This window comes from Euleptes europaea, chromosome 21 (assembly GCF_029931775.1).
Source record: "Euleptes europaea isolate rEulEur1 chromosome 21, rEulEur1.hap1, whole genome shotgun sequence".
NCBI lineage: Eukaryota > Metazoa > Chordata > Lepidosauria > Squamata > Sphaerodactylidae > Euleptes > Euleptes europaea.
This window is the reverse complement of record NC_079332.1, coordinates 10,799,335-10,824,611: the sequence shown is the minus strand read 5'-3', so window position 1 is coordinate 10,824,611 and position 25,277 is coordinate 10,799,335. Positions and strand designations below refer to the sequence as shown.

Sequence of the window (25,277 nt, the reverse complement as noted above, 5' to 3'; positions counted from 1 at the left end):
ACCCTATGCATTATCCATGTACATGGGTGCATTAACAATACAGTATAAGTAAAGAATGCAGTTTTGATATGATTGTAGGTGTGATTTATATGGAAATTCCTTTGGTGTAAGAAGAGCATTCTTGGGCTCAGTTTTATCCACACTTTCCCCTTTTCTCTCTTCTACATTTGTCTGAGCTTTCCTTAATATAGTTCAGCTGATGATCGACAGTTTCGCAGACAGAACGTTCACATATGCGTGATGCTTCCTGAAATGCTTCCTATTTTGCGTTGTAAAACGCTGCCCATCACATTTGCGGGCAAAGTCAACAAAGAGAGGGTCTTGGCCTAGAGCAGCACAAAACCAGCAACGAGTCACTCACCGGGAGATTGATCAGGTGCCCCAACTGCGCTGTGAACAGATTCAAATTGAGCCAACAGGAGATCCTCAGTAGGAGGAACCGGGCCGGTCATCTTTGATGCTGCTTGTAGGAGGATATCTGGAAACTTTGATGGGTTGGAGACAGAAGAAGAGGAAGACCGTTTTAGATCATTACTGATTTGTAGGGTTGCCAGCTCCAGGTTGGAAGATTTGGGGGGCGGAGCCTGAGGAGGGCGGGGTTTGGAGTGTTGGAATATACAGCCTTTGCGGTGTCACTTAACTCCAGATCTAGGTGATCTTACCACAGAGTTAGTTAGATAGTCAGGACAGGGGGCAGAAGGAACATCTGATACCTATATTTCCTGCTTCCTGTGCTTTAATGTTGTAGACTGATATATCTTAGGGGACTTTCGATTTCACTCTACACTTCTCTTTGTTCTCTTCTGTCAACAGCATCCCTCGATGCTAGAGCTGCACGCTAGCTGTGTGCAGGTCTTTCCACACCCACACAATGGGGTGGAAAGTAGACACCTTTTCATACTTAGAAACCTAGAAAGTTAGATTAGCTTAAGGGACTTGTTTGTCTCTTTCCTATCAAAAGTGTATTTCCACAATAAATGAGTTTTTAGCTTGGTTAGAACAAACGCCTGATGCTTTTGTTCTTACACACACGCACACGTGGAATCTTCCGCTGTTGCTTAGCCTAGCGCACTTTGCTAATTAATCAGAAATATCAGGCCCAAGAGATACTTCCAACATGGAGAAGGGAGGGGCTTCAATTCCACAGAGTCCAATGGCCAAAGCGGCCGTTTTCTCCAGGGGAACTGATCTCTGCCGCCTGGAGATCAGTTGTAATAGTGGAAGATCCCCAGCCACCACCTGGAGGTTGGCAACCCTACTGATTTGGCAAAATGGCACTTGAGACTTAAAAAGGACGGAAATTAGGAGGACCAAGGCCTTGTATCTGACAAAAGGGGCCTTTGGGGACATGAAAATGGTCTTTAAGAAGCTAGACTCAAATGTTCTTCTGCTGCTACAAACTAATACGGCTACCCATTTGAAACTGGATTTGTAAAGAATGATGTTGGGGCCTGAAATCTAGGCAACCTTTTTTTTTCCTTTTGAGGCAGAGCTTTTAACCCCCCCAAAGCAAATCCATTAACTGGACAGCCTACAGGCTCAAGGAGAATCGCATTCATACCAGCAAAAAACATGGCAGTACCTTTTCAACGAGGATGTTCAATTCAGCTTTGGGCAAAAGGCCTACGAAAGGTCCACTATCCTGCGTCGTTTCAGCAGTCCAGTTTCTGGGGGAGCTGAAAATATTATTGAACTTAAATATTAAGATAGTGTGTGTGTGTGTGCGCGCAAGCTATCAAATCACAGCTGACTTATGGCAACCCAGTAGGGTTTTCAAGGCAAGAGACGTTGAGAGGTGGTTTGCCATTGCCTTCCTTTGCACCACATCCCTGGCATTCCTTGGTGGTCTCCCATCGAATTAGAATTAGAAGGAGAAGGAGGAGGAGGAGGAGGAGAAGAAGAAGACAAAGAAGATGAAGACGACGACGATGGAGGAGGAGGAGGATTTTTATACCCCGATTTTCTCTACCTTTAAGGAGTCCCAAACAGGCTTACAATCGCCTTCCCTTTTTCTCCCCACAACAGCCACCTTGTGAGGTAGGTGGGGCTGAGAGAGTTCGGAGAAAACCGTGACTGGCCCAAGGCCACCCAGCAGGCTTCATATGGAGGAGTGGGGAATCAAACCTCATTCTCCAGATTAGAGTCCACCACTCTTAACCACTACACCACACTGGCTCTCTGATACTGATTCATCCCCTGATGGGTGTGTTGCCTCGGGTCTCTTCGTAGCACCCAGTGATTGGCTTGTACTGTATACGTATGTTATATGATACAATGTGTGTGTGTTTATATCTTACCCATATATCTCAATCAGTCTGTGTTTAATTTCCATCTTCTGCTCGTGGTTAAGTTGCCGGCACTGCCTGAACTGGTGAAGAGCCGTCACCAGGGTTTCCGGTGAGATCCCATCGCAAATTAAAGCAGGCGGCAAATGGCAGATGAGGCTTCCCAACAGGTCGATGTCATATTCATCGACCAGAGAACCGTTCTGAAACAAAAGAAGTCACAGACGAGGTGCGTTTCGTCATGTCGCGAATCGCTTTTGAAACAGAGGCCTCTGATGGCCCTCGGGAACTGACACTGGGGTAAACTTATGTGTGCATAGATGTTTGCCCCAACAGGGCAAACAGCTGCTCTCTGGTTTCTCTTTGGATTGGGAAAATGTCCCAGGGAGAAGGCTTAGACCCTTTCTTAGTTAAACCGTGGAACTCCCTGCCCCAGGATGTGGTGATGGCTGCCAACTTGGAAGGCTTTAAAAGGGGAGTGGACATGTTCATGGAAGATAGGGCTATCCATGGCTACTAGTCAAAATGGACACTAGTCATGATGCATATCTGTTCTCTTCAGGATCAGAGGAGCATGCCCATTATATGAGGTGCAGTGGAACACAGGCAGGATAATGCTGCTGCAGTTGTCTTGTTTGTGGGCTTTCAAGAGGCACCTGGGGGAACAGACTGCTGGACTTGATGGGCCTCGGTCTGACCCAGCAGGGCTTTTAGCATGTTCTTATGTTCTCTCTCTCCTCTTCTAGTGGGGTTCTCCCATGTGACTGACAACTGAGTTTTAAAACATGGAACTTCCGATGCACATCTGGTTCAGACCGAGGCTCTTTTAAACCACTCATTTCCCCCTCCCCAGGAATACTGTTGCTCTTCATACCTATCCCCAGCACTTACCAGGCACTCCTGGACTTTCTGCAGAATCGTTTTCTTTTTGTGCTCGTCTAAAATAAGATGATCCAGTTCAACTTTCCCCAGGCTGGTCACAAAAGGGATACAGAGAGATCCCCTAACTGATTCCAGATACTCAGCGCTGGAGGAAAGATTTACAATGAGGAAGGTGACATTGTGAGATAGAAGAAGAGTTGGTTTTTATATGCCGACTTTCTCTACCACTTAAGGAAGAATCAGACCAGCTTACAACCACCTTCCCTTCCCCTCCCCACAATAGACACCCTGTGAGGCAGGTGGGGCTGAGAGAGTATGACTAGCCCAAGGTCACCCAGCTGGCTTCGTGTGTAGGACCGGGGAAACCAACCCAGTTCACCAGATTAGCCTCTGCCACTCATGTGGAGGAGTGGTGAATCAAACTCGATTCTCCAGATCAGAGTCCACCTCTCCAAACCACCACTCTTAACCACTACACTATGCTGTCTTTCAGACAGAGGGAATTGGGGTATTTACCGCGTGCAGAATGCATAAAAAAAGGGGTCGAGCTTTTTGACTGGGATAAAAATGTACTAAAACATATTAGTCTTATGCTTCAGTTCCACATTATCCCACGGTTAAAAGTGGGAAAAATTACATATGAAAAGAAGTAATAAAGAGTAACTTACGGGAGCACGGATAAGAGATAAGGAGGAATGGATATATTGGAGATGAGCCAAAATTTCCAGGCCAGACAATTGATCTGCAGAAACAAGATATTTTTTAACAATTTTTCTTTCCCGTGCCAAATTATAGGAAAGCAAGATTCGAGTCCAGTGGCCCCTTAAAGATTTCCAGGGGATAAGCTTTTGAGAATCAAAGCTCCCTTTATCAGATACGTACCATGGACTGCCCCAAAGACAAATCAGTGGGTTCTACATCCTATCAAGCCTGAACTGTCCCTAGAAGCTAAAATGACTAAACTGAGGCTGTCGTACTTTGGACATATTATGAGAAGACCAGAGACACTGGAAAAGACAGTCATGCTAGGAAAAGTTGAGGGCAGCAGGAAAAGAGGAAGACCCAACATGAGATGGATTGACTCGATAAAGGAAGCCACAGCCCTCAATTTGCAAGACCTAAGCAAGGATGTTAATGATAGGACTTTTTGGAGGACATCGATTCATAGGGTCGCCATGAGTCGGAAGCGACTAGATGGCACTTAAACACAGCTACCCCCCTGAAATTATATATCTATAGAAGAAGAAGCAGCTTGAAGAAGAAGTGGTTTTTATATGCTAACTTTCTCTACCACTTAGGGGAGACTCAAACCGGCTTACAATCGTCTTCCACCCTGTGAGGTAGGTGGGAGAGCCCAAGGTCACCCAGCTGGCTTCATGTGTAGGAGAGGGGAAACCAACCCAGGTCACCACAGTAGCGTCTGCTGCTCATGTGGAGGAATGGGGGAATCAAACCCGGTTCTCCAGATTCAATTCCACCGCTCCAAACCACCGCTCTTAACCACTACACCACGCTGGCTCTCTATAGGTCTCCCAGTGTTATAGACAAAGGCCAAGTTCATAGCGGTGGCAATTTAATTGGCTTTTCAGCACACACAAAATATACAGAACGTTTTGGTTTTTTACCTGGTACGGTGAAAGTAAGCGAAGATTCTTGTCAAAAACGTGGAAAAGGTTTAGGAAAGAGATGGTGCTCATACTTTTGATCTGCCGGCAAGTTACTCCTTTCACCAACTGGGCAATGCTGATTTTTTAAAAAAAGGTACGTACATACAAAGTAAGCGTTGATATGGTCTAACAGAGGTACTTGCCACCAGCTTTCCCTTCTGCAAGTCATAAAGCATCTAATAGAAGAATCGATCTACAAGAGCCAACCCAATACTTGCTCCCAAGTAAGGATAAAACCATGTGGGGATAAAAACTCACAGAACTAACTTTCTTACCTTAACAGGTCGGAAGGAGGAGTCTTCCTTGACAACAATTCATACAGAAACAAGGCCTGAAATTAACATACAGCGACGTTGATAGGAAGAGGTCGTTAAAACATATTTGTTGGCTTTTTTTACACCGTTTCTCAAGCACCAGTTTCCAAAGAGGTATATAGCGTAATAAGAAAATATAAACCACAAAACACACCCACACACACAAATCAACCCATCAAAATCTAAAAACAAACCATTTACAAATTAAGCCAAACAGCAGCCTGGACCATGCTAGAGTTGCCAGGTCCCTCTTCGCCACTGTCAGGAGGTTTTTGGGGGAGAGTTCAGTTGTAATAGCAGGAGATCTCCAGCTAGCACCTGGAGGTTGGCAACCCTAGACGACATGCACACAAAATGAATTAGGTCATCCTGATCCATCTCTTAGGTTGATGGTGAGCTTGATCCTGGGGGGCGTTTCTGACCTTTGCTTGGCCATTGCTTGGCTATTCTCTCTGACTCTTCAGCGACCCCCACTGAGGGTGGCCAGAGCGCGGTATTACACCTACCAGCTCAGCAGGGTCAGATGGCTGAAAGGGGCCAATGGGCTTCCGCTGGGTCCTATAAAACTGACTGCTCCAGCCTGACTCCTCAGCTCTGGGGCAACTGAGCTGCTTTCAGGCTGCCTGTCTGGATTATTCCTTCAGCTCGCTGGAACGGACAGGCTGCTCACCACCTTACCATGAGATCATACCATACTAAGTTCGGGCCTCGGCTGTCCTAGAATCATAGAACCAAAGAGTTGGAAGGGACCACCAGGGTCATCTAGTCCAACCCCCTGCATAATGCAGGAAATTCACAACTACCTCCCCCCCACACACACACCCAGTGACCCCTACTTCGTGCCCAGAAGATGGCCAAGATGCCCTCCCTCTCATCATCTGCTTAAGGTCATAGAGTCAGCATTGCTGACAGATGGCCATCTAGCCTCTGCTTAATAACCTCCAGGGAAGGAGGGAAGGAGGGGAGGAGGCTCACCACCTCCCGAGGAAGCCCATTCCACTGAGGAACTGTTCTAACTGTTAGAAAATTCTTCCTAATTTCTAGACGGAAACTCTTTTGATTTAATTTCAACCAGTTGGTTTTGGTGCAATAGACCTTCTGGGGCAACAGAAAACAACTCGGCACCATCCTCTAAATGACAGCCCTTCAAATACTTGAAGATGGTTAGCATATCCTTGCCTCATCAAATCTACAGGCAAAATACCATCAGCCTTAAGTACCTGACTGGGCCTCAATTCTTTGTCTTTCGCCAGTGAGGAGCTGAAGCCTTCTTCCTTACGCAAGTCGAAAAGAGACACTGCTTTGAAAAAGGCTCCCTGGATGTCGGTGATCACCGACGCTGGTTCCGCAGATAAAATCATCTAGAGAAGGGCCACAAAGAGGAAATTCAGGGGACTTCCCAGTACATATTGTCGTTCGCTGAACCTGCACAGACTCCTTCGTTTTTGCATGGAGAAATGTGCAGCTGTTCAAGAAAGGACTCCCGTTGATTGATAGACAGAATGTCCCAGATTCTTTTAATGTCACCTATTTATTGAATAACCGTTCGCCTCAAATATTGGAGATGGTGGCACAGTTTTTCAAGCTGTTTTAAAAGCCCGCCAAACAATGGTATTATCAACAAACAATGTTATTCGATGTAACTGTCTATTAACTATTTTTAAAGGGCACCTTTTAAAATTTCCATTCCTTTCATATCCTTTTGTATTGTGCCTTTTTATGCCAATAAAAGATGGATTGATTGATTGACTCCCGTTTGGAAGTACATCTCACTGAACTCGGCAGGACTTTGTGACAGAGCGAAGGCAACGACATCAGTTGAGCTGCAAACATTTCTGGGAATCGAATCCTTGGTAACACCGCAATTCTCCATTTGTTATCGGCCTAATTTCTTTCCCACCACATACAGCCCTCAAGATGGCTTAGAAAATCCATCAAAGAGGCAATAAATTAGCAACACCCACACATAGACAAAGTATGTGAACGCAAGTCTTGTCCCACAACTTCTACTGTGTCATATCATTGGTCTACCAATTGTCTACGACTGACAGCGGATCTCCAGGATATCGGGTGTTCTTTCATATCACCTGCTACCTAATCTGTTTAACTGGAGATGCTGGGGATTGTACCTGGAACCTTCTGCGTTCAAAGCAGATGTTCGTTTAGTGAGCCATGGCCGATCCCTAAATGATCTTGCCTTCTGCGGAGTCAGCCTCATGGTCTGTCAAGGACAACCTTGTCTACTTGGACTGGCAGTGGCCTCCAGGGTCTCAGGTTGAGGTCTTTCCCATCACCTACGACTTATTCTCTCCAAGATCAGAAGAGCATGCCAAATATGTTAGGTGCTGTGGAACACAGGCAGGATAATGCTGCTGCAGTCGTCTTGTTTGTGGGCTTCCTAGAGGCACCTGGTTGGCCACTGTATGAACAGTCTGCTGGACTTGATGGGCCTTGGTCTGATCTAATATGGCTTCTCTTATGTTCTTATGACTTGATCCTGCTGACTGGAGATGTCAGAGTTTGAGCCTAGAACCTTCTGCATGCAAAAGAGATGTCCTGCCACCGAACCGTGGCCCAGCATGGACAGACTATAGTGTCCTGAGGGCAGCTTCTGCTCTAGGCTGGCCCCTTTCCCATCCGCTTGCTTTTTCAGGGAGGCAATCCTTTGCATCGCCGAGGCATTTCTGCATTTTTTGGCAGACAAAACTAAAAGCAACAAGTGGTGCAAGCCCATGATGAGCCAATGAGCAAAACAGATAATGAGCAAAAGAGCCAATGAGCAAACGAGCCAATTGGCAAAAGAGCCAATGAGCAAAAGAGCCAATGAGCAAACGAGCCAATGAGCCAAAGCCTGTGATGAGCCAATGAGCAAAAGAGGCTGAGCAAACACATGAGGTCATATGCTATCAGGCTCTTAACCCCATCCATTCCGATCAGAGTCAGATATCAGAGTCAGGATCACCCTGCACACAGAATACCCATTACCTTACGGAGGATCCCTTGCTGCTGCGCTGGCGACAGATCAGATGCGTGTTGGGCCAGCGTGCCTCTGATCACCTGGGAGAGTTCTTTGGGGTTCATGCTGTGGAAAGACTCAGCGGTGATCCCCATCACCAAAGCGCCCATTTGACTGATGTTATGAAATGATAATGCCTACGGGAAGAGCAAAGCATATGCACGTCCCCATCAGAACACCCCTGCGGGAACAGACCAGTGGTCCAGCCAGTCCAGCATTTTGTTGCGCTCTGGAAATCTGTGGCAGTAGAAAAGAGCAAGAGTCCAGTAGCACTTGAAAGACTAACAAGATTTCTGGTAGGAAAATCTGGAAATCTGGTTGGTCTATAAGGTGCTGCTGGATTCGAGTCAGTGTTCTTTTAAAAATAAATAAATTAAACTTTATTGCATACATAAAAATTACATACATACATAAAATTGGGGGAAGAAATAGAAACAAAGACTCAAAAAATATCAATCAAAATTGCATACCGTTACAAATAAAAGTAGTAACAACAACTCAGCTACGCATATTAAAGCCAGCAAAAACATTACTCATCTTCCTCTCCACGTTCTACATTTTTGAAAGTTTTTTCCATTCTGGAGATTATTGGAATCCAGACAGCATCTAAATCTTCCGTATCTGTATCGTTTTTAAAATAAGTCAGATTAATTAATACATAAGTTTATTTAACCTTATCTATCCAATTGTTTATGTCCGGGAATTTGTTTCCTTTCCAATATCTTGCCAATGTAGATATTTACAGAGTACAGACACGGGAAAAGCAAAAAGTGAACTTATTATCTTGCTTTAATCTGAGCAGGGATTTTTGCCATCATTCAAAATGAACCACTGCACAATGCAAATTTAAGATTGCCCTTTGTAAAGCCATTATTGGGTTATCCCTGAGAATTTTGCTCCAAAGAGCCAATGCACCAGCCTGGTTTGACTCCCCTTACGACAAAATCCTTAAGACGTACCTTTTCGTACGCGAGGTATTTGCTGGCTAAAATCATCAGTTGGCTCCTGGTCCATCCGGAGACTTGGTTTAACGTCAAAATCGCGTTGTGCACGGCCTCAGGTGAGAGAGAGTCCAGCTGGCTGGCAGTCAGACCCACGACCGCGTCCGAGAGTGACCCGAGGGTGCTGTTCAAGGTCTGGTTTTGGGTGGCGACGTCGAGAAGCTGAGATTTGAGCTGAAACCGCAAAAGCAGATTAAAGGTGGTAAAATGAGGCATGTTTTCTGAGCTCGAGTTTCCGCTGTTTCTCTGAAAAGCAGCCACCTTTTTGACAAAGACATATGCGCCAAGGGTAGGCACTTCGTAAAAACATACTTTTTTTTCCATTCATTTTATTTAGAGACCATTTTAGTCCATGTATCTTGTTTTATCTGGTCAAGGGCTGCAAATAAACTATCTATCTATCTATCTATCTATCTATCTATCTATCTATCTATCTATCTATCTATTAATATTTAGAACAGAAAAAAGAATGGGGTAAACATACACAATACATACAATAGTTGATAACATAGGGGAAGGGAAGGTCCAACCTGTCATTCAAATAGTCTTGGTATTTAAACAATACAAATTCAAGATATTCATGCCTAAATAAAATGTTTAATTCTATCCCTGTTCTTTTGCCAGCTTGTGCTTATTTTTATTTAGTCTTTTCCATAAATTCCTCTAATTCCAACATTTAAGAAATCTTCCGGAAATTTTTGTGTAATTTTGCCCGATACTTATTTGTTTTTTGCCTTAAATTTTATTTTTATGAGTTATCTAGGTTGACACGTGTATTGTGATTCAGAAACTATTCACTCTTATTTTTTAGGGAGATTGCTGACATTTAACGTCCTCTTTCTGTCTTTTTTTTTCTTTTTCTTAGAAGGTTATTTTAATAAACTTATAAAAGGGCTTCCATTTTGTTTGATAACGTTCTTGTGTTTTGTCCGCCAGGTAGTCTGTTAATTTCGCCATTTCTTGATTGGCTCAAACTGAAATGGAATCTTCCTTCATCTTCCAGCAAGATAAAAAGTGACACCGTTGGGCCAAAAAGGACTGAACTCTACCCTCACCTTTTGAATTCCTGCCTGAAAGCCTCGCAGCTGGTTACATTTAATCATCTGATGGAGTAAGACGCGGGCCACGGTGGCATCCATCTGCTCCAGGTCATCATAAAAACAAACGAGCAAACCCAACCTGTGTGAGAGAAGGCAGGAAGCAGCAGTTTTTTACTCCCGAATGTAGTATGCGTGTTGACGGGGCAGTCAACACGTAGCAAGTCATTTCCAGCAAAACAGCAGCGATACCAAGATACCGAGAACGGACATGACGTGCGTAGAAATCGATGTTTTCTAGCAGTCAGAGCGGTTCCTCAGTGGAACAGGCTTCCTCGGGAGGTGGTAAGCTCCCTTCCCTGGAGGTTTTTAAGCAGAGGCTAGATGGCCATCTGTCAGCAATGCTGATTCTATGACCTTAGGCAGATGATGAGAGGGAGGGCATCTTGGCCATCTTCTGGGCACGGAGTAGGGGTCACTGGGGGTGTGGGGGAAGATAGTTGTGAATTTCCTGCATTGTGCAGGGACTAGATGATCCTGGTGGTCCCTTCCAACTCTATGATTCTATGATTCTAGGGCACGATCCTAGACTTGTGCTCTGGGCCCCAGAATCGTTAAGACTGCCCCTGTCTGGATGCTCCTTTCCCCCATAGCCAGCCCGCAAAAAATCACTCTAAAAGGCAACCGAAAACACGATCACAAATGGCTCCTTGCCTATAGAGGGTCGACGTGTTTCTCATGTCGAATCCTGAGGCATTGATCCTTTCCAAGAAGGCTTGCGCAAGGCCCGGCGTGATGTCATACACGGTATCTAGCTGCTTGGTTGCGTTGTCGTAACTGATGAAGAGCCTCATCTAGTGTAGACAACAGAGGGGGTGTGTGTTATGAGTGCCCCAAACTGACAAAACACGTTCATATTCAGCACTATTACTAAAAATGAAATCCCATTAGTTCTGGCATAGGCCTTTTGTTGCCCAAAGTACCACGGGGATGTTAGAAAACGGTCACCACATGGTCTGTTTCATCACAAATAATGATGTAATTATCCTCACAACGACCCTGTGAGGTTGGTTAGCCTGAGCGTATGAGACTGACCCAAGGTTACCCAGCAAGCTTCCACGTCAGTTCTTTGAATACGTAGCAAATTTCACTCATCAGCTCTCAGCAACCTTTCACAGCAAACTTTCTTCCTGCCATGTTTCGTTGGCATAATAGGAGTTGTTATGATTAACTAGGAGGCTTTGAGCGTACGCTTTGTGAACTGGTCTGGTTCCACATGGGATTTTATTTATTTAAAACATTTTTAGCTGCCTTTCCACCTAAATAGGGTCTTCTCAGGCAGATGCTATTTTGATATCATACTACATCCAAAAGTGCCATCGAGTCATAACCAAGTGACTTGGACACAACCTCGGTGGTCCCCCTTCCAAGTTACCGACTCTGCTTAGCTTCAGAGATCAGGCTATACCGTGCCACCTTCCCTCCCGTGATATACTACATGAAAGAAGAAGAGGAAGAAGAAGAGTTGTTTTTTATATGCCAACTTTCTCTACTACTTAAGGAAGAATCAAACCGGCTGACAATCCCCTTCCTTTCCCCTCCCCACAACAGACACCCTGGGAGATAGGTGGGGCTGAGAGCTCAAAGAGAACTGTGACTAGCTCAAGGTCACCCAGCTGGCTTCATGTGGAGGAGTGGGGAAACCCACCCGGTTCTCCAGATTAGAGTCCACTGCTCCCAACCACCGCTCTTAACCACTACACCACGCTGGCTATCCTTGTCCTTAAATAAAAGAGCCAGTTTGTGCTTTTCTTTGTCTCTCTCAATTTCTCTCTTTTCTATTTTCTTCCAAGAAGCTTGGAGCTAAGGGAGGCTCAGAAGGAGAGAGAGAAATCATGACATGGCTGAATGGTGACTTGAACCCAGGCCTTCCCCCCTTCTAGTCTCTAGCCACTATGCCACTCCAACACTCGCAGTGACCACGCAGTCCTAAGCAGAGTTTACAGCCTTGCGAGTCCAATGTAGTCAATGTGCTCAGAAGGATGCCACTGCTTAGGACTACAAGTCACCATTTCTATGAACCTGATGACCCTTCCACTGTTCATGGAAGTTAAAAGGTTTACCCCCCCCCCCAACATGTGGTTCTAAAAATGTCCACTGTGTGGTCAGCTCAGAGCCCTCTCAGGAATTATGTCAAGTCAACGCTGCATATTTCATAACCGTTATTTAGAGGAACATTTTTTACTTACTTCATTAGAGTTAATTTTCCTGATTTCTTCCAGCGGGAGGTGAACCATGTACCTTCCCAAAATCCACAGGTTTTCCGCACTGACCCACGAGGTAGAATTCTCCGACTCTGGGGCGGTGCACAAAATGAAACCCTCGTCACCGATCGAGGAATCGTTCACTGCTCTTATCAACAAAACCAATTCGGGGCCCATAAAGGTTCATGACTGGGGAGGGGCTGGGGGAAACTGGGAAATCCCCCTCCTCCCAATCGAATCCTTTCTCTCCAGTGTACTGTGAGCTGTTTGGAACTTGAGGAAGCAAATTGCCCCGTCTCTAGGATTGCCAACCTCCAGGTATTACTAGCTGGAGATCTCCTGCTATTACAACTGATCTCCAGCCGATAGAGATCAGTTCACCTGGCAACCCTACTCGTGAAACATGCTCAGTCGTCTTCTTTTGGTTAATTTATACAGTCATATTTTCCCTGCAGAGCTTCCGAATCCGCGGAGTCTGCAGAAACCCTTGCCTTGTGACTGAGTTTAGCTGCTTTCCCGAGAGGCGCCTGTTTCCCCAGAAAGGCAAAACAGCAGCTCCCTGGAGCCATTTTCAGGTTGGGAAAAGGGCGCAGGTAGGGTTGCCAACGCCGGGCTGGGAAATACCTGGAGATTTCTGGGGCCAAGCCTGAGGAGGGCCGAGTTTGGGGAAGGGAGGGACTTCAATGCCGTGGAGTCCAATGGCCAAAGGGGCCATTTCCTCCAGGTGAACTGATCTCTATCAGCTGGAGGTCAGTTCTAATAGCAGGAGATCTCCAGCCACCACCTGGAGGTTGGCAACCCTAGGACAGGGAGGGGAAATGGGATTGGGCCCCCACTGATTTCCTTGGGAGCAGGAAAGCTGGAGCATAGATGGTTCACAGCTTCAGCTTTAGAGTCCTCTGCTGGATCACGTAATCCGTTTCGGTTCCCGTATGTATTCGCTGCGAGCCTTTACGTCCTGCCCATTTTCTTTCATTGTTTTACTGTTCCATTTGTTTATTTTACAGTATTTTAACATCCATTTCAATGGTATTCGACACAGCTCTGATACGGAAACAGACATCGGTGTAAATACTGATTTTACTGCCTAATTTTGTTAGTTCGATGATGGGTGAAAGACAGCCCCCAATTCCAACCCAACTGTAGAGAACCCTGCGAGAGAGGTTAGGCAGAGAGATTACCGTCATCCAGTGAATTTCGTGGCAGAGCAGGGATTTGAACCCGGATCCCCACACTCTTCGCACAAACCATCCAGGCTGCCAGCAAGGCCTTGAGAGGTCAAAATAATTCCTTTCTGCCTTGATCTCAACCTAGAGAATCCGCCTGCTGAACACTAAACCTGAATTACTCCCTTGCATATTTTTGCCCAAGCCCCTCAGCTGGAATAGGGTGAATCCACCTAGGGTTGCCAGGCCCCTCTTCGCAACCAGCGGGAGGTTTTTGGGGCGGAGCTTAAGGAGGGCGGGGTTTAGGGAGGGAAGGGACTTCAATGTTGTAGAGTCCAATGGCCAAAGCGACCATTTTTTCCAGGTGAACTGATCTCCATCAGCTGGAGCTCAGTTGTAATAGCAGGAGATCTCCAGCTCTTACCTGGAGGTTGCAACCCTACCATAGCTGGCAACTCTACCCCATTGACAGCAGTCATTGTTTACCTCCGTTCAACCTACCACTGGCGTTGTAGGATTTTTGCAGGATCTGTGTCATCCATTCATAAAGAGCTCGTTGTGCATTGGCCGTTATTCTGTCGTAGAGATCTTTGAATACCATTGACCTAAAAAGACAACAGCGGCCATTGATGGGTGCATTACGGCCGTTCTTTTCTTTCACTAGCCCTAGTTTAGCCAGAATTCTTCAGGGCCTTTGAAAACAAAACAAGGGGAACGAGACAGGAGAGCCAAAAATGGCTTCCGTAGACCCATTTACTTCTCTACAGTAAAAGAGTTGGACTCACAGGTTCCGAAACGCATCTCCCTGAAGATCCTGTGGAAGCCTTGCTATGGTCTGGAGCTGAAGGTATGTCATGGAAGAGACTCGCAAGACTTGGCTTAATATATCCACGCATTCCACCGAGTTCAAAGTCAGAAAGCATCTCTCCAGAGTAATAAGGAACAAGGTTCTGTTTCCTCCAGGGCTTTGGAAAACCTTCTCTCTTATCCCAGCTAGATCAAGGACGATATTTCCCAATTCCTGTAAACACAGAGTACGTTTCACTGTACTTAAAAAAAATTATTTATGAATGACTGGTACCAAGGAATTCAGAAATAAAGTGCATTTTTTTTCAAGAGTTAGGGCAAATTTTTGTGTTCAATGTCTCTTTTAGGGACTGTTTTCCGCCCATTCGTACAACGGAGCCGCTGAAGCTACAATCTGAAGCGAGCGGGTATGAAAAGCGCCAGTGTGGTATAATGATTACAGTCAAGGTCCCCAACCTTGCTGGGCCTGCATGTAATTTTGTAATTTTTGAGAAAGGGTAATGGGCACCACCACAAAATGGCTGCCACGAGGACAGGGCCAATCACAAAATAGCTGCCACGAGGACAGAGCCAATCGCAAAATAGCTGCCACGAGGACAGGGCCAATCGCAAAATAGCTGCCACAAGGACAGGGCCAATCAGAAAATGGCTGCCATGGGGTCAGGGTAGGGTGGCCAGGTCACTCTTCACCACAGGCGGGAGGTTTTTGGGGGCAGAGCCTGAGGAGGGCAGGGTTTGGGGAGGAGGGACTTCAATGCCATAGAGTCCAATTGCCAAAGCTTCCATTTTCTCCAGGTGAACTGATCTCTATCAGCTGGAGATCAGTTGTATTAGCAGGAGATCTCCAGCTAGTACCTGGAGGTTGGCAACCCTAGCCCCAACACTCATGTTCATGTGGCTCACTGGGTGATCTTTGACAAGCAATGGTTTTATTTTCTTGTTAGTTGGATCCTGAAGAGTAAGACACAAGGGAATCTGGGCAAGTCTTCTTGTTGCCCAAGGCAGACGTTGTTCCCACTTGCCATGAGCTAGACTCACCAAATGGGCCTGCTTGCTTTCAAAGAGGTACTTCATTGCTGTTTGAAAATGCCGACGATCCATCTGACGGAGCTCCGATAGCAGTGCTTTGGGGTGGTATAAGAGACTCTCCAAGTAATTCTTTATAGACACCTGAAAAGACAAGGGAGATGTTGGGGGGGACACACACACATATCAAATTAGGTTATATGTTCGTTTATTGGTTAATTAGTAACACTAACTTACTGGTGTTCCAGCCGTGACAAGAGAGACTATGATGAATAGTGAGAACTCAATAGTGGAATGCAGTTCACTATCCACCAATCATAAATTCATATTCCTTAAAATGGCAGAGAAACCCAATCCACCAGGTTTCCCAGGCACACTGAACCGAAAAGAATGGCACAGCAACACATTGGTAAATTGTGGAACTCCCTGCCCCAGGATGTGGTCATGGCTGCCAGCTTGGAGGGCTTTAAGAGGGGTGTGGACATGTTCATGGAGAAGAGGGCTACCCACGGCTACTAGTCAAAATGGATACTCTCCAGGATCAGAGGAGCATGCCTATGATATTAGGTGCTGTGGAACACAGGCAGGATAAATGCTGCTGCAGTCGTCTTGCTTGTGGGCTTCCTGGAGGCACCTGGTTGGCCACTGTGTGAACAGACTGCTGGACTTGATGGGCCTCGGTCTGATCCAGCAGGGCTTTTCTTATCTTCCTTTTTTCCCTCCCTCCCTCCCTCCTTCCCTCCAGTATCAGAGGAGCTTGTCTATTATATTAGGTGTCATGGAACACAGGCAGGATAAATGCTGCTGCAGTCGTCTTGTTTGTGGGCTTCCTAGAGGTACCCGGTTGGCCACTATGTGAACAGATTGCTGGACTTGATGGGCCTGATCCAGCATGGCTTTTCTTATGTTCTTATGAAATGAATGGCACGCAGAACCAAAATGAACGGTTCATCCTGTCCTATGCAGAGGCAGCTAATTCAAGATCACCGTGCGTCTGGGGAAAGCTCCTTCTGCCAGTGGAAGGCACATGAGCTAGTGCAACATATTCACAAGATCCACCAGAATGTTTGAATTTCAACGACTCCCAACAACACATGCCAGCTAGCTTTACAATGGTTAAGCCACCTTGGTAGACCTGATTGGGCTGAAAGGCAGGATATAAATCTTGTAATAAATGAATACATTTATAAAAGATATTTTATAAATGTTTATTTTGATTTTTTTTTTTAGCATGCTACTAGGTAGTAGCTGGAGATCTCCCGCTATTACAACTGATCCCCAGCCGATAGAGATCAGTTCCCCTGGAGTAAATGGCCGCTCTGGCCGCTCCTAACCACCGCTCTACACCATTACACCACACTGGCTTTGAACCCCTGAAAAAGCACTATACAAATGCTGTTATTGTATGCAGACGCACCTGTAAGCTGCTGTAAGTAATTACAATATTCTGAGCATGGAAATGTGCCATGATTTTGTTAAACATATCTGTGGTCCAGATATTAGTGCTGTAGAAGAAAGCAGGCAAAAAAAGAAAAGGAAAGGAAAACAGTATATTATTCACATGGATAATAAAAGATGTATACAACAAGCACGTTCTCTTGCTAACTCAGCAGTTTTATTATCATTAGATACTATTTACCGTTAGCACTGAAGAGTTATTAAACAACCCAAATGAATATGTCATTGCATAGTGCCTACTGGACTCTGGCCCTTTTCATGGGCTACATCGTATTTCCTATTACTATGTATGGTAGTAGGTATGGGTGTGAACGCTGGACAGTGAAGAAAGCTGATAGGAAGAAAATAGACTCCTTTGATATGTGGTGTTGGAGGAGAGTGTTACGGATACCCTGGACTGCCAAGAAAACAAATCAGTGGGTTATAGATCAAATCAAGCCTGAACTGACCCTAGAAGTTAAAATTACTAAACTGAGGCTATCGTATTTTGGTCACATCATGAGACGACAAGAGTCGCTGGAAAAAACAGTCATGCTAGGAAAAGTTGAGGGCAGCAGGAAAAGAGGAAGACCCAACAAGAGATGGATTGACTCAATAAAGGAAGCCACAGCCCTCAGTTTGCAAGATCTGAGCAAGGCTGTCAAAGATAGGACATTTTGCAGGACTTTCATTCATAGGGTCGCCATGAGTTGGACGTGACTTGACGGCACTTCACACACACACACACACACACACACAGTGGATTAAAAGACTTTTATCATAATATATTTTAGGGAAATCTCTGTCCTTGGTATGCCGCTCTGCTCATTACTCTCTAATTCCAGTACATAGTTCCCTAATTATACATTTACCTTTGGAAATGAAGTATGTCCAGGAAAGCTAAAAGAAAGAAGACATACCCAAAAGTTAAATTTGTGTACCACTTCAGGAGAATTAAAAAAAACCCACCAAAACATTTGTTCAATTACCATTGAGATACTTTCCAGCAATGATGTCTTCCTATGGGCAAAACAAACAGACAAATCAATATAATAATAAAAACAGAGAGGCGATGAAATATGGTTGAAAAAGAATCAAGGAGGATACAAACACTAACCATAGTCTTTTGTAGTTGTGGAGGCAGATCTAGGGGGAAAAGGGGAACAAAAGCCAACTTACACATGCACAAAACAAGGGGGCATATATGGGGGGCCCCTGAAAATGTTCTGCATTATATAGGGAATGAAGGGTATAGCTTTGGGGACGATTTTCTGCATGAGTGCCGGTTGGCCTCCATTTGTGCTCGCTTGCTTGAATATTTGTGAATAAAATAAATATTACAAGTACATCTTATGTCTCTGGATGGCCCAGGCCAGCCTGGTTTCGTCAGATCTTGGAAGCCAAGCAGGGTTGGCCCTGGCTAAGTCCAGTGTTACTACGCAGAGGCAGGCAATGGCAAACCACCTCTTGAAAACCCTATGGGGTCACCATAAGTCAACTGCTTCTTGATAGCACTTGCTTCCCACAGAAGTCAATGAGATGACTCTGGGAAGTGTACACACAAGGTGTGAAACCCAACCCCATCCTCACTGTCACCTCCAGAAATGAATATGGAGGTTTCTTTTCACTTTTGGTAAGTCATACATTCTTTTGCGAGGGTTGCCAGCATGGTGTAGTGGTTAAGAGTGGTGGTTTGGAGCGGTGGACTCGAATCTGGAGAACTGGGTTTGATTCCCCACTCCTCCACAAGAGTGGCGGAAGCTAATCTGAAGAACCAGGTTGGCTTCCCCACTCCAGCACATGAAGCCAGTTGGGTGACCTTGGGCTAGTCTCTTGGAGCTCTCTCAGCCCCACCTATCTCACAGGGTGTCTGTTGTGCGGAGGGGAAGGGAAGGTGATTGTAAGCCGGTTTGACTTACAATCACCTTGTGAAAATCGGCATATAAAAACCAACTCTTCTTCTTCTTCTTCTTGCCAACCTCTAAGTGTGGCCTGGAGTTCTCCCAGAATTACAACTGATCTCTTTACTACAGAGACCAGCACCCCTGGAGAAAATGGCAGCTTCAGAAGGCAAACTCTATGGTATACCAAAGATTCTAGATGAAATCCATCCCCAAATTCCCCCATCAGCAAGCACCACCGTCAAATCTCCAGGAATTTCGAGGCTGGAGTTGCCAAGCCTTTCACCTGCCATACCCACAAAGATAATTTGGGAAGGCATCCTATACTTTTGCTCCTACGTATTTACTTTACTATCACGGGAGTTTTAATATACACACACAAAAATCTTTCTGAACTCAGAAAACAAAATGATCTTACCCTGACTGACGTTCTGGTGACTCGCAGTCTCTGCATGATTAGTGACCATCAGCAAGACAAATATCTTTAGGCTTGGGGACATTTCTTCTCCGGTTTACTGAAGTTAAAACAGTTGGATTAGAAAGAGGGAGGGGAGAACAAGAAATAGTTCTCCCTGAGCGTTGACATTTTACATCGATAAATTCGCTTTGTTTGGCGCGATGGAATTTTTTAAGCGCCTGATCTTTAACGACGTTAACTACAGAGCTTGGATTTATTACTTTTTCCAATCGATCGGCTCATTCCGTTCAAATGACGGCTTCCAAACTATTTTTGCCTTGTACCAAAGTGATAAATAATCGTTGCTCTTTTTTTGGGAAGGGACGTCTCTTGTTACTAAAACGTTTGTCTGTCCATTGATCCAACCAATGCATCGGCATCGTTTTTACACATTTGGAACCTGTGCTGACCATACAACCCCCCCCCCCAAAAAAAAACACATTATATATAGGCACACAACTGAGGCAATAAAGAAACCCGGAGTCTATAGCATTAACAATAGCGTGATTGAATACGCTGAACATCTGATCTTGGGAACTGGCTTGGTTGATTAGCGCCGTCCGTCCTCAGTCCTCTGAAAAACAAACCGGGCTCCTTTTTTCAGAGCGTCCTTGGGGATTTCTACAGTACATCTATGTCATTCATAAGGATCTGGTTTCCCAAACAATGAACGGGCTTGTGTTTATTTCCTCCCTTTGCCCTATTAATTTTACAGTGAGGTTTGTGATTACCGCGGTGTGGCTTTAACAAATCCAGGCCTCTGCTCTCTGCCGTTATTCAGTTGTCCGTAGATCACAGCTTTTTGTTTTCCTTTAAAAACTTTATATAAGATTACCAAGGATGCTGTAGGTTTTGCATATTACGGAGAGAATGGGAGGAAAGAAAAACATCAACTTCCCCTCTCAAATGCTTTCCATGTATATTTATTTTTAGTAAGCAAGTTAATTCATTTAGATGCCGCCTTTCTGTTCCCTAAGGCAAAGGAACCAGGTTCGAATCCCCACTATACCATGGAACTTCACTGGGTGATAGGGTTGCCACCTCTGGGTTGGAAAATACCTGGAGATTTTGAGGGTGGAGCCTGAGGAGGGTGGGGCTTAGAGAGGGGAGGGACTTCAACGCCACAGAGTCCAATTGCCAAAGCAGCCATTTCCTCCAGGGGAACTGATCTCTGTCGACTGGAGATCAGTTGTAATAGCGGGAGATCTCCAGCCAACACCTGGAGGATGGCAACCCTACTGGGTGACCGGTTACTTTCTCTCAGCCTGACCTACCTCACTGGGTAGCTGTTGTGAGGATAAAATAGGGCGAGGGAGAATTACGTTATAAGCCTGCAGTGGGGAGAAAAGCAAGGAAGAAATCAATAAATACAAAACAAAAAAGCAAAGCTGAGAGAACATTAAAAGTTCAGGACACCAAAAAATGGTATTCATTCATAGGTCTTTTAGAATAGATATAGCTTCTAATTATGATGTAAGGCTTGCAGAGAAGTATCCCCCCCCAGCAAAATGCCACTGTGATTACCACTGCCCCAGAAACACCATCAGAACTGTGCCAGAAACCTTTTTTTAAAGGTAATTCTCCAGGTGCCAATTTTCTGTATCCAGGAACAAATTCTGAGGTTGTCCTGATTCCCCGAATACACTGGGCCCCCGGAATATTTTTTTACTTGCAAACGAACATCGTTTAAAAAGGAACGATCTTGCGACGAGAGCTATCAAGTTTCCTTGCCGTAACGTTTCGATATCGGGTTCGGAGCCCAGGAGGTGAACAACTTTCATTTTCTAAGCGGCAGCAGTAATGAATTCCCAGCCTTATCGCTGGAATGTTTGAGGCCCAACGGGGCCCTTGGTGCTGATCCCTGGTTGGGGTGACCCTGCGTGGCTATGCTCAACACCCCGGAAGGATTGATTCATGATAACGGCGGAAACAGAAGGATAACTTTAACATCCCTGCCATAGGGTTTTCATCAGAAAATATATATATATGAGGACGGTCAGGTCCTGTCCTGAGCCAATTGGAGGGAACATAGGGTACAAATGAAATAATGAGAGCCAGTGTGGTGTAGGGGTTAGGAGCAGCGGACTGCAATCTGCAGAACCGGGTTCGACTCCCCACTCCTCCACATGAAGCCTGATGGGCTAGTCAAGGGAGGGTAGGGTCTGTGGCTCAATTGTAGAGCATCCGCTTGGTATGCAGAAGGTCCCAGGTTCAGTCCCTGGCATCTCCAGTTAAAGGGACTAGACAGGTAGGTGATGTGAAAGGCCTCTGCCAGAGACCTGAGAGAGCCGCTGCCAGTCTGAGCAGATAATATTGACTTTGATGGACCAAGGATCTGATTCAGTAGAAGGCAGCTTTATGTGTTCACAGTTTTCTCTGAACTCTCTCAGCCCGTCCTACCTCACAAGGTGACTGTTGTGGAGAGAGGAAGGGAAGACGCTTTGAGACTCCTAAACGGTAGAGAAAAGCCAGGTATAAAAAACAACTCTTCTTTGTCTTCACACACATGAAGCTGCCTTATACTGAATCAGACCCTCGGTCCATCAAAGTCAGTATTGACTACTCAGACCGGCAGCGGCTCTCCAGGGTCTCAGGCTGAGGTCTTTCCCATCACCTACTTGCCTGGTCCCTTTAACTGGAGATGCCGGGGATTGAACCTGGGACCCTTCTGCACGCCAAGCATATGCTCTACTACCAAGCCACAGCCCCTCCAAGTTCTTCTAAACAGAATATATCAACCCTGTACAGTAAGCTGATATTAACCTCCAACATGGTAGAAGCAGAGGGGGCTGAGAGAGACAGAGAGGTGATTTCTTAAGGCTACCTTGGGAGCTCATGACAGAGCTGAGATTCGAATTCAGGACACCCTGAACTGGGGACCCAGACCTCTTAGCCACTGTACAAAACTAGCTCATTGCTTCAATGCCTGTACACAGTTATAATGGCAAGTCCTCAGGTTCAGTGACAAAGAGAAGACAGATATTGCCTTTCACATTTGAACAGTCTGGGTAAATCTTCCTTCTGTACGCCAGCAGTGTAAACAATCACTGCATTTTGGTCATGACTGAAATGTCAACTTGAAATGTTCATTTTATTTCTGACGTACAGTGGGGAGGTGAGGGCTACAGGCATTATTTCAAAAAATTTCCGCTCCCCCTCCTAAAGGAATATGATACAGAACGAACGTCTGTGTTACCGCTTGAAATGAGCTTGACTCTTTTTGTCGGGTAAAGCGCTCTTTATTCATTGTTGCCCAACGTCAAAACTAAAACGGGAGACGCTGAACCGGGTTCCCTTTCGGACGGATCAGAAGCTTTAACTAAAAATGAAACATGCTAAAGAATAAAACCCAAGTCGTCAGAAGTTACATAACTACGAACATATCCAAAAAAGTACTTCCCGTATCTCCTCTATATCTATAGATATAACCAATCAATTATCAAACAAGAAAGTGACGCACACCATCTTCTAATCATAAATAAAGTAGTGCAGTAGATCTGGGCTCAAAAAGGGTGTTAGAAAGTAGATTATTTTATAGAGCAATTATTATCAGCGATTATTTTTTTTCTGAAGCATTAGTCACGTATTAAACAAACGCAGACCGTGGATATCAATCTTCCTTGATCAGAAGACAGTTATTTTTGTTATACAAAAAGGAAAATATAAGTTTTTTTTTTAAGGAAATCAAAATACACCCCTAAGTTAAACATGGAGAGATGAAAAGAGAGGTAACCGCAAACTCTGACTCACCCCATGCAAACAGTCAGCAAAGTCGGTCCAGCTCTGGAGGTTGCCACCGGGATTTTGCTCACCGCCGCTGCAAATGAACCAGGTTTGCTTTTCTGAAAGAAAAGTTGGCCAATTCTCCACCTGGCTTTCTCTGTGGGAGGTGAGAACGGGGAGGGCCCCGGGAGCGAATGGCGTTTAATGGATGAGAGAAAGGTAAACGGGAGGGAGAAAGGAGAAAGAGGATGAATGCGAAACCCACTGATGTCTGGAAAATTAATAGCTGGCCTGGGGGGGTCCGCGAGGTGCACAGACACGCACAGTTTCAGCGGTGCCTCTGTTTGCGTTCTGCAACGTAATACTACGGCCGCTCCATCCCAAGAAAACCAGTCACCTGAACCAGAGGCCTGGTGGTATTGAGGTTGCAGGCAAATTCACCCTTTAAGGGAGGATGAGCACTGGTCCAAGTTCCTGACAATGTCGATGCTCGGCAGGTGGGAAATTATCACATGGGGTTGCCAACCTCCAGGCAGGGTCTGGAGAGCTCCTGGAATTACAACTGATCTCCAGACAAAAGTGATCAGTTCCCCTGGGGAACATAGACGCTTTACAGCAGCGGTTCCCAAAGTGGGCAGTACCACCCCCTGGGGGGCGGTGGGATTACCTAGGGGGGCACTAAGAGGTAAGGGGGCAGCAAGGGGGTGCTAGAGGTGGGCCCCTTCAACTGCACTGTTCACTAATTTACAATAGATCAAGCTTAGGCACCATGCTGGCAAATTTGGTGGAAACGATCAGCATTTTTTCCCAGACTTTGAAGAGCTGGTACCACTGGATCAAGCTCATCAGTTTTGTAGAATAAATTTCAACTTAGAAGTTTTAATTCAATTTTGAATAGATGTGCAATTAATTGTTACTGTTTTGAAATTTTATTGTGATCTTCTTTAGTGAGTCATGCAAACCCCTATTTTGAATAATGCTTTTTATAGGACAGGGTAGGGGGCGCTGGGGGTTGAGTTTGTGGAACCAAGGGGCCCGAAATGTTTGGGAGCCACAGGTTTACAGGGTGGGCTCTACAGCATCCTACCCCACTGAGGTCCCTGTCCTCCCCAGGCTCCATCCCCAAATCTACAGGAATTTCCCAACTCGGAGCTGGCAACCCTATCACAGCTTGCATCACCTGGCGAGAGACTTTTCATCCTGACATGCTAGGTTTTTTTGTTTTTTTAAGTTACAGGGAGTTTTCAGAGGGAGGACATTGAAAATATGACCTCCCCACACACACTTATCCTCTGAAGCGGTATAGCCACCTCAGAAGTCCACCTCTTAATTCTGCTGCAGGTCGAGACCAGGCTGGAGAGATGGAAAAGGACCACTCAACACTTTACGGCAAGAGACGTTCAAGTCGGACTGCTGGGAAGAATTCTCGAACCCCTGTGAAACCAAAGGTCCAGCAACAATATTAGGTTGTTACGAAGCCTTGGAGCTGTTTCTAAACCTCTGAGCCCAATAGAATTTACTCCTCGTGTTTGAACTTCGGTATCTTCCACAAAGCTTCAAGATTCATCAGTTGCCTAAGCGTGTGGGGCTTGATCTCTCGATTCTGAGTCCAGTAGCACCTTAGAGTCCAACAAGCATTTTGAGGTAGGAGCTCCTAGGAGTTTTGACCCCAAAACTCTTGTTCGTCTCTAAGGTGATTCTGGATTTGAATCTAGCTGTTCTATTTCAGATCCTCTGAAACTTATTTTGGTTCTTATCTAGCGGTGGGTGGTTCCACAGTGCAACAGGCAGCTCTCTAGTCATTCCCTGGACCGGGGGTGGCTTCTTGTCATCATTTTGTAAGAGAGCCGTTGTGTTCCTAATCCGAGACCCTAAACTCCTCGGCTTACAGAATCTGCACTCAAAATTATACTGGAAGTGTTCAAATCCGACACCCATCGTTTGCGACCAGCTCGCTGAAAGTCTTTTCTATTTATTTTTTAACCTATCGTCCATAGAGAGGAAAACTACATACAGGAAACTACATTTCCAGTTAAAGGGTATGAATTGTTGGATGGAAATAGGGTGGGAACACAATGTAAAAAGGACACAGCTGCTGTTCAGCCATGACACTTCCTTGTCAAATGAAAGTAGGTTTGGATGCTAGATCAGGGCAATAGTTTTGCTCGGAAACACCATTGACTAATAAGGCCATCCAAACAATGAGCCAAGCCGAGGGTCATCGCTAGTTGTCTGGTCAAAAGGGCTTCCTCTCCTACCCCACTCAGGGCAGAAAGCAATGAGAATGCCCTCTG

The 25,277-nt window shown here is 45.4% G+C and overlaps 1 protein-coding gene across 1 annotated transcript in view; it reads right to left on the bottom strand.

Annotated features, from left to right (window-relative positions):
* Positions 1 to 19,257, bottom strand: part of OTOA (otoancorin) — a 44,586-nt gene extending 25,329 nt beyond the window's left edge. The window contains exons 1-18 of the mRNA XM_056866613.1: positions 19,222 to 19,257; positions 15,478 to 15,609; positions 14,418 to 14,653; positions 14,134 to 14,237; positions 12,452 to 12,558; positions 10,917 to 11,056; positions 10,221 to 10,344; positions 9,124 to 9,339; positions 8,127 to 8,301; positions 6,648 to 6,662; positions 6,369 to 6,487; positions 5,110 to 5,165; positions 4,793 to 4,910; positions 3,836 to 3,909; positions 3,177 to 3,312; positions 2,298 to 2,488; positions 1,583 to 1,676; positions 362 to 485 (exon numbers count right to left, since the gene is read on the bottom strand). Coding sequence (XP_056722591.1) covers positions 362 to 485; positions 1,583 to 1,676; positions 2,298 to 2,488; positions 3,177 to 3,312; positions 3,836 to 3,909; positions 4,793 to 4,910; positions 5,110 to 5,165; positions 6,369 to 6,487; positions 6,648 to 6,662; positions 8,127 to 8,301; positions 9,124 to 9,339; positions 10,221 to 10,344; positions 10,917 to 11,056; positions 12,452 to 12,558; positions 14,134 to 14,237; positions 14,418 to 14,653; positions 15,478 to 15,609; positions 19,222 to 19,257 — 2,197 coding nt within the window. The remainder of the gene's footprint in view (positions 1 to 361; positions 486 to 1,582; positions 1,677 to 2,297; positions 2,489 to 3,176; positions 3,313 to 3,835; positions 3,910 to 4,792; positions 4,911 to 5,109; positions 5,166 to 6,368; positions 6,488 to 6,647; positions 6,663 to 8,126; positions 8,302 to 9,123; positions 9,340 to 10,220; positions 10,345 to 10,916; positions 11,057 to 12,451; positions 12,559 to 14,133; positions 14,238 to 14,417; positions 14,654 to 15,477; positions 15,610 to 19,221) is intronic.
* Between the last annotated feature and the right edge of the window lie 6,020 nt (positions 19,258 to 25,277).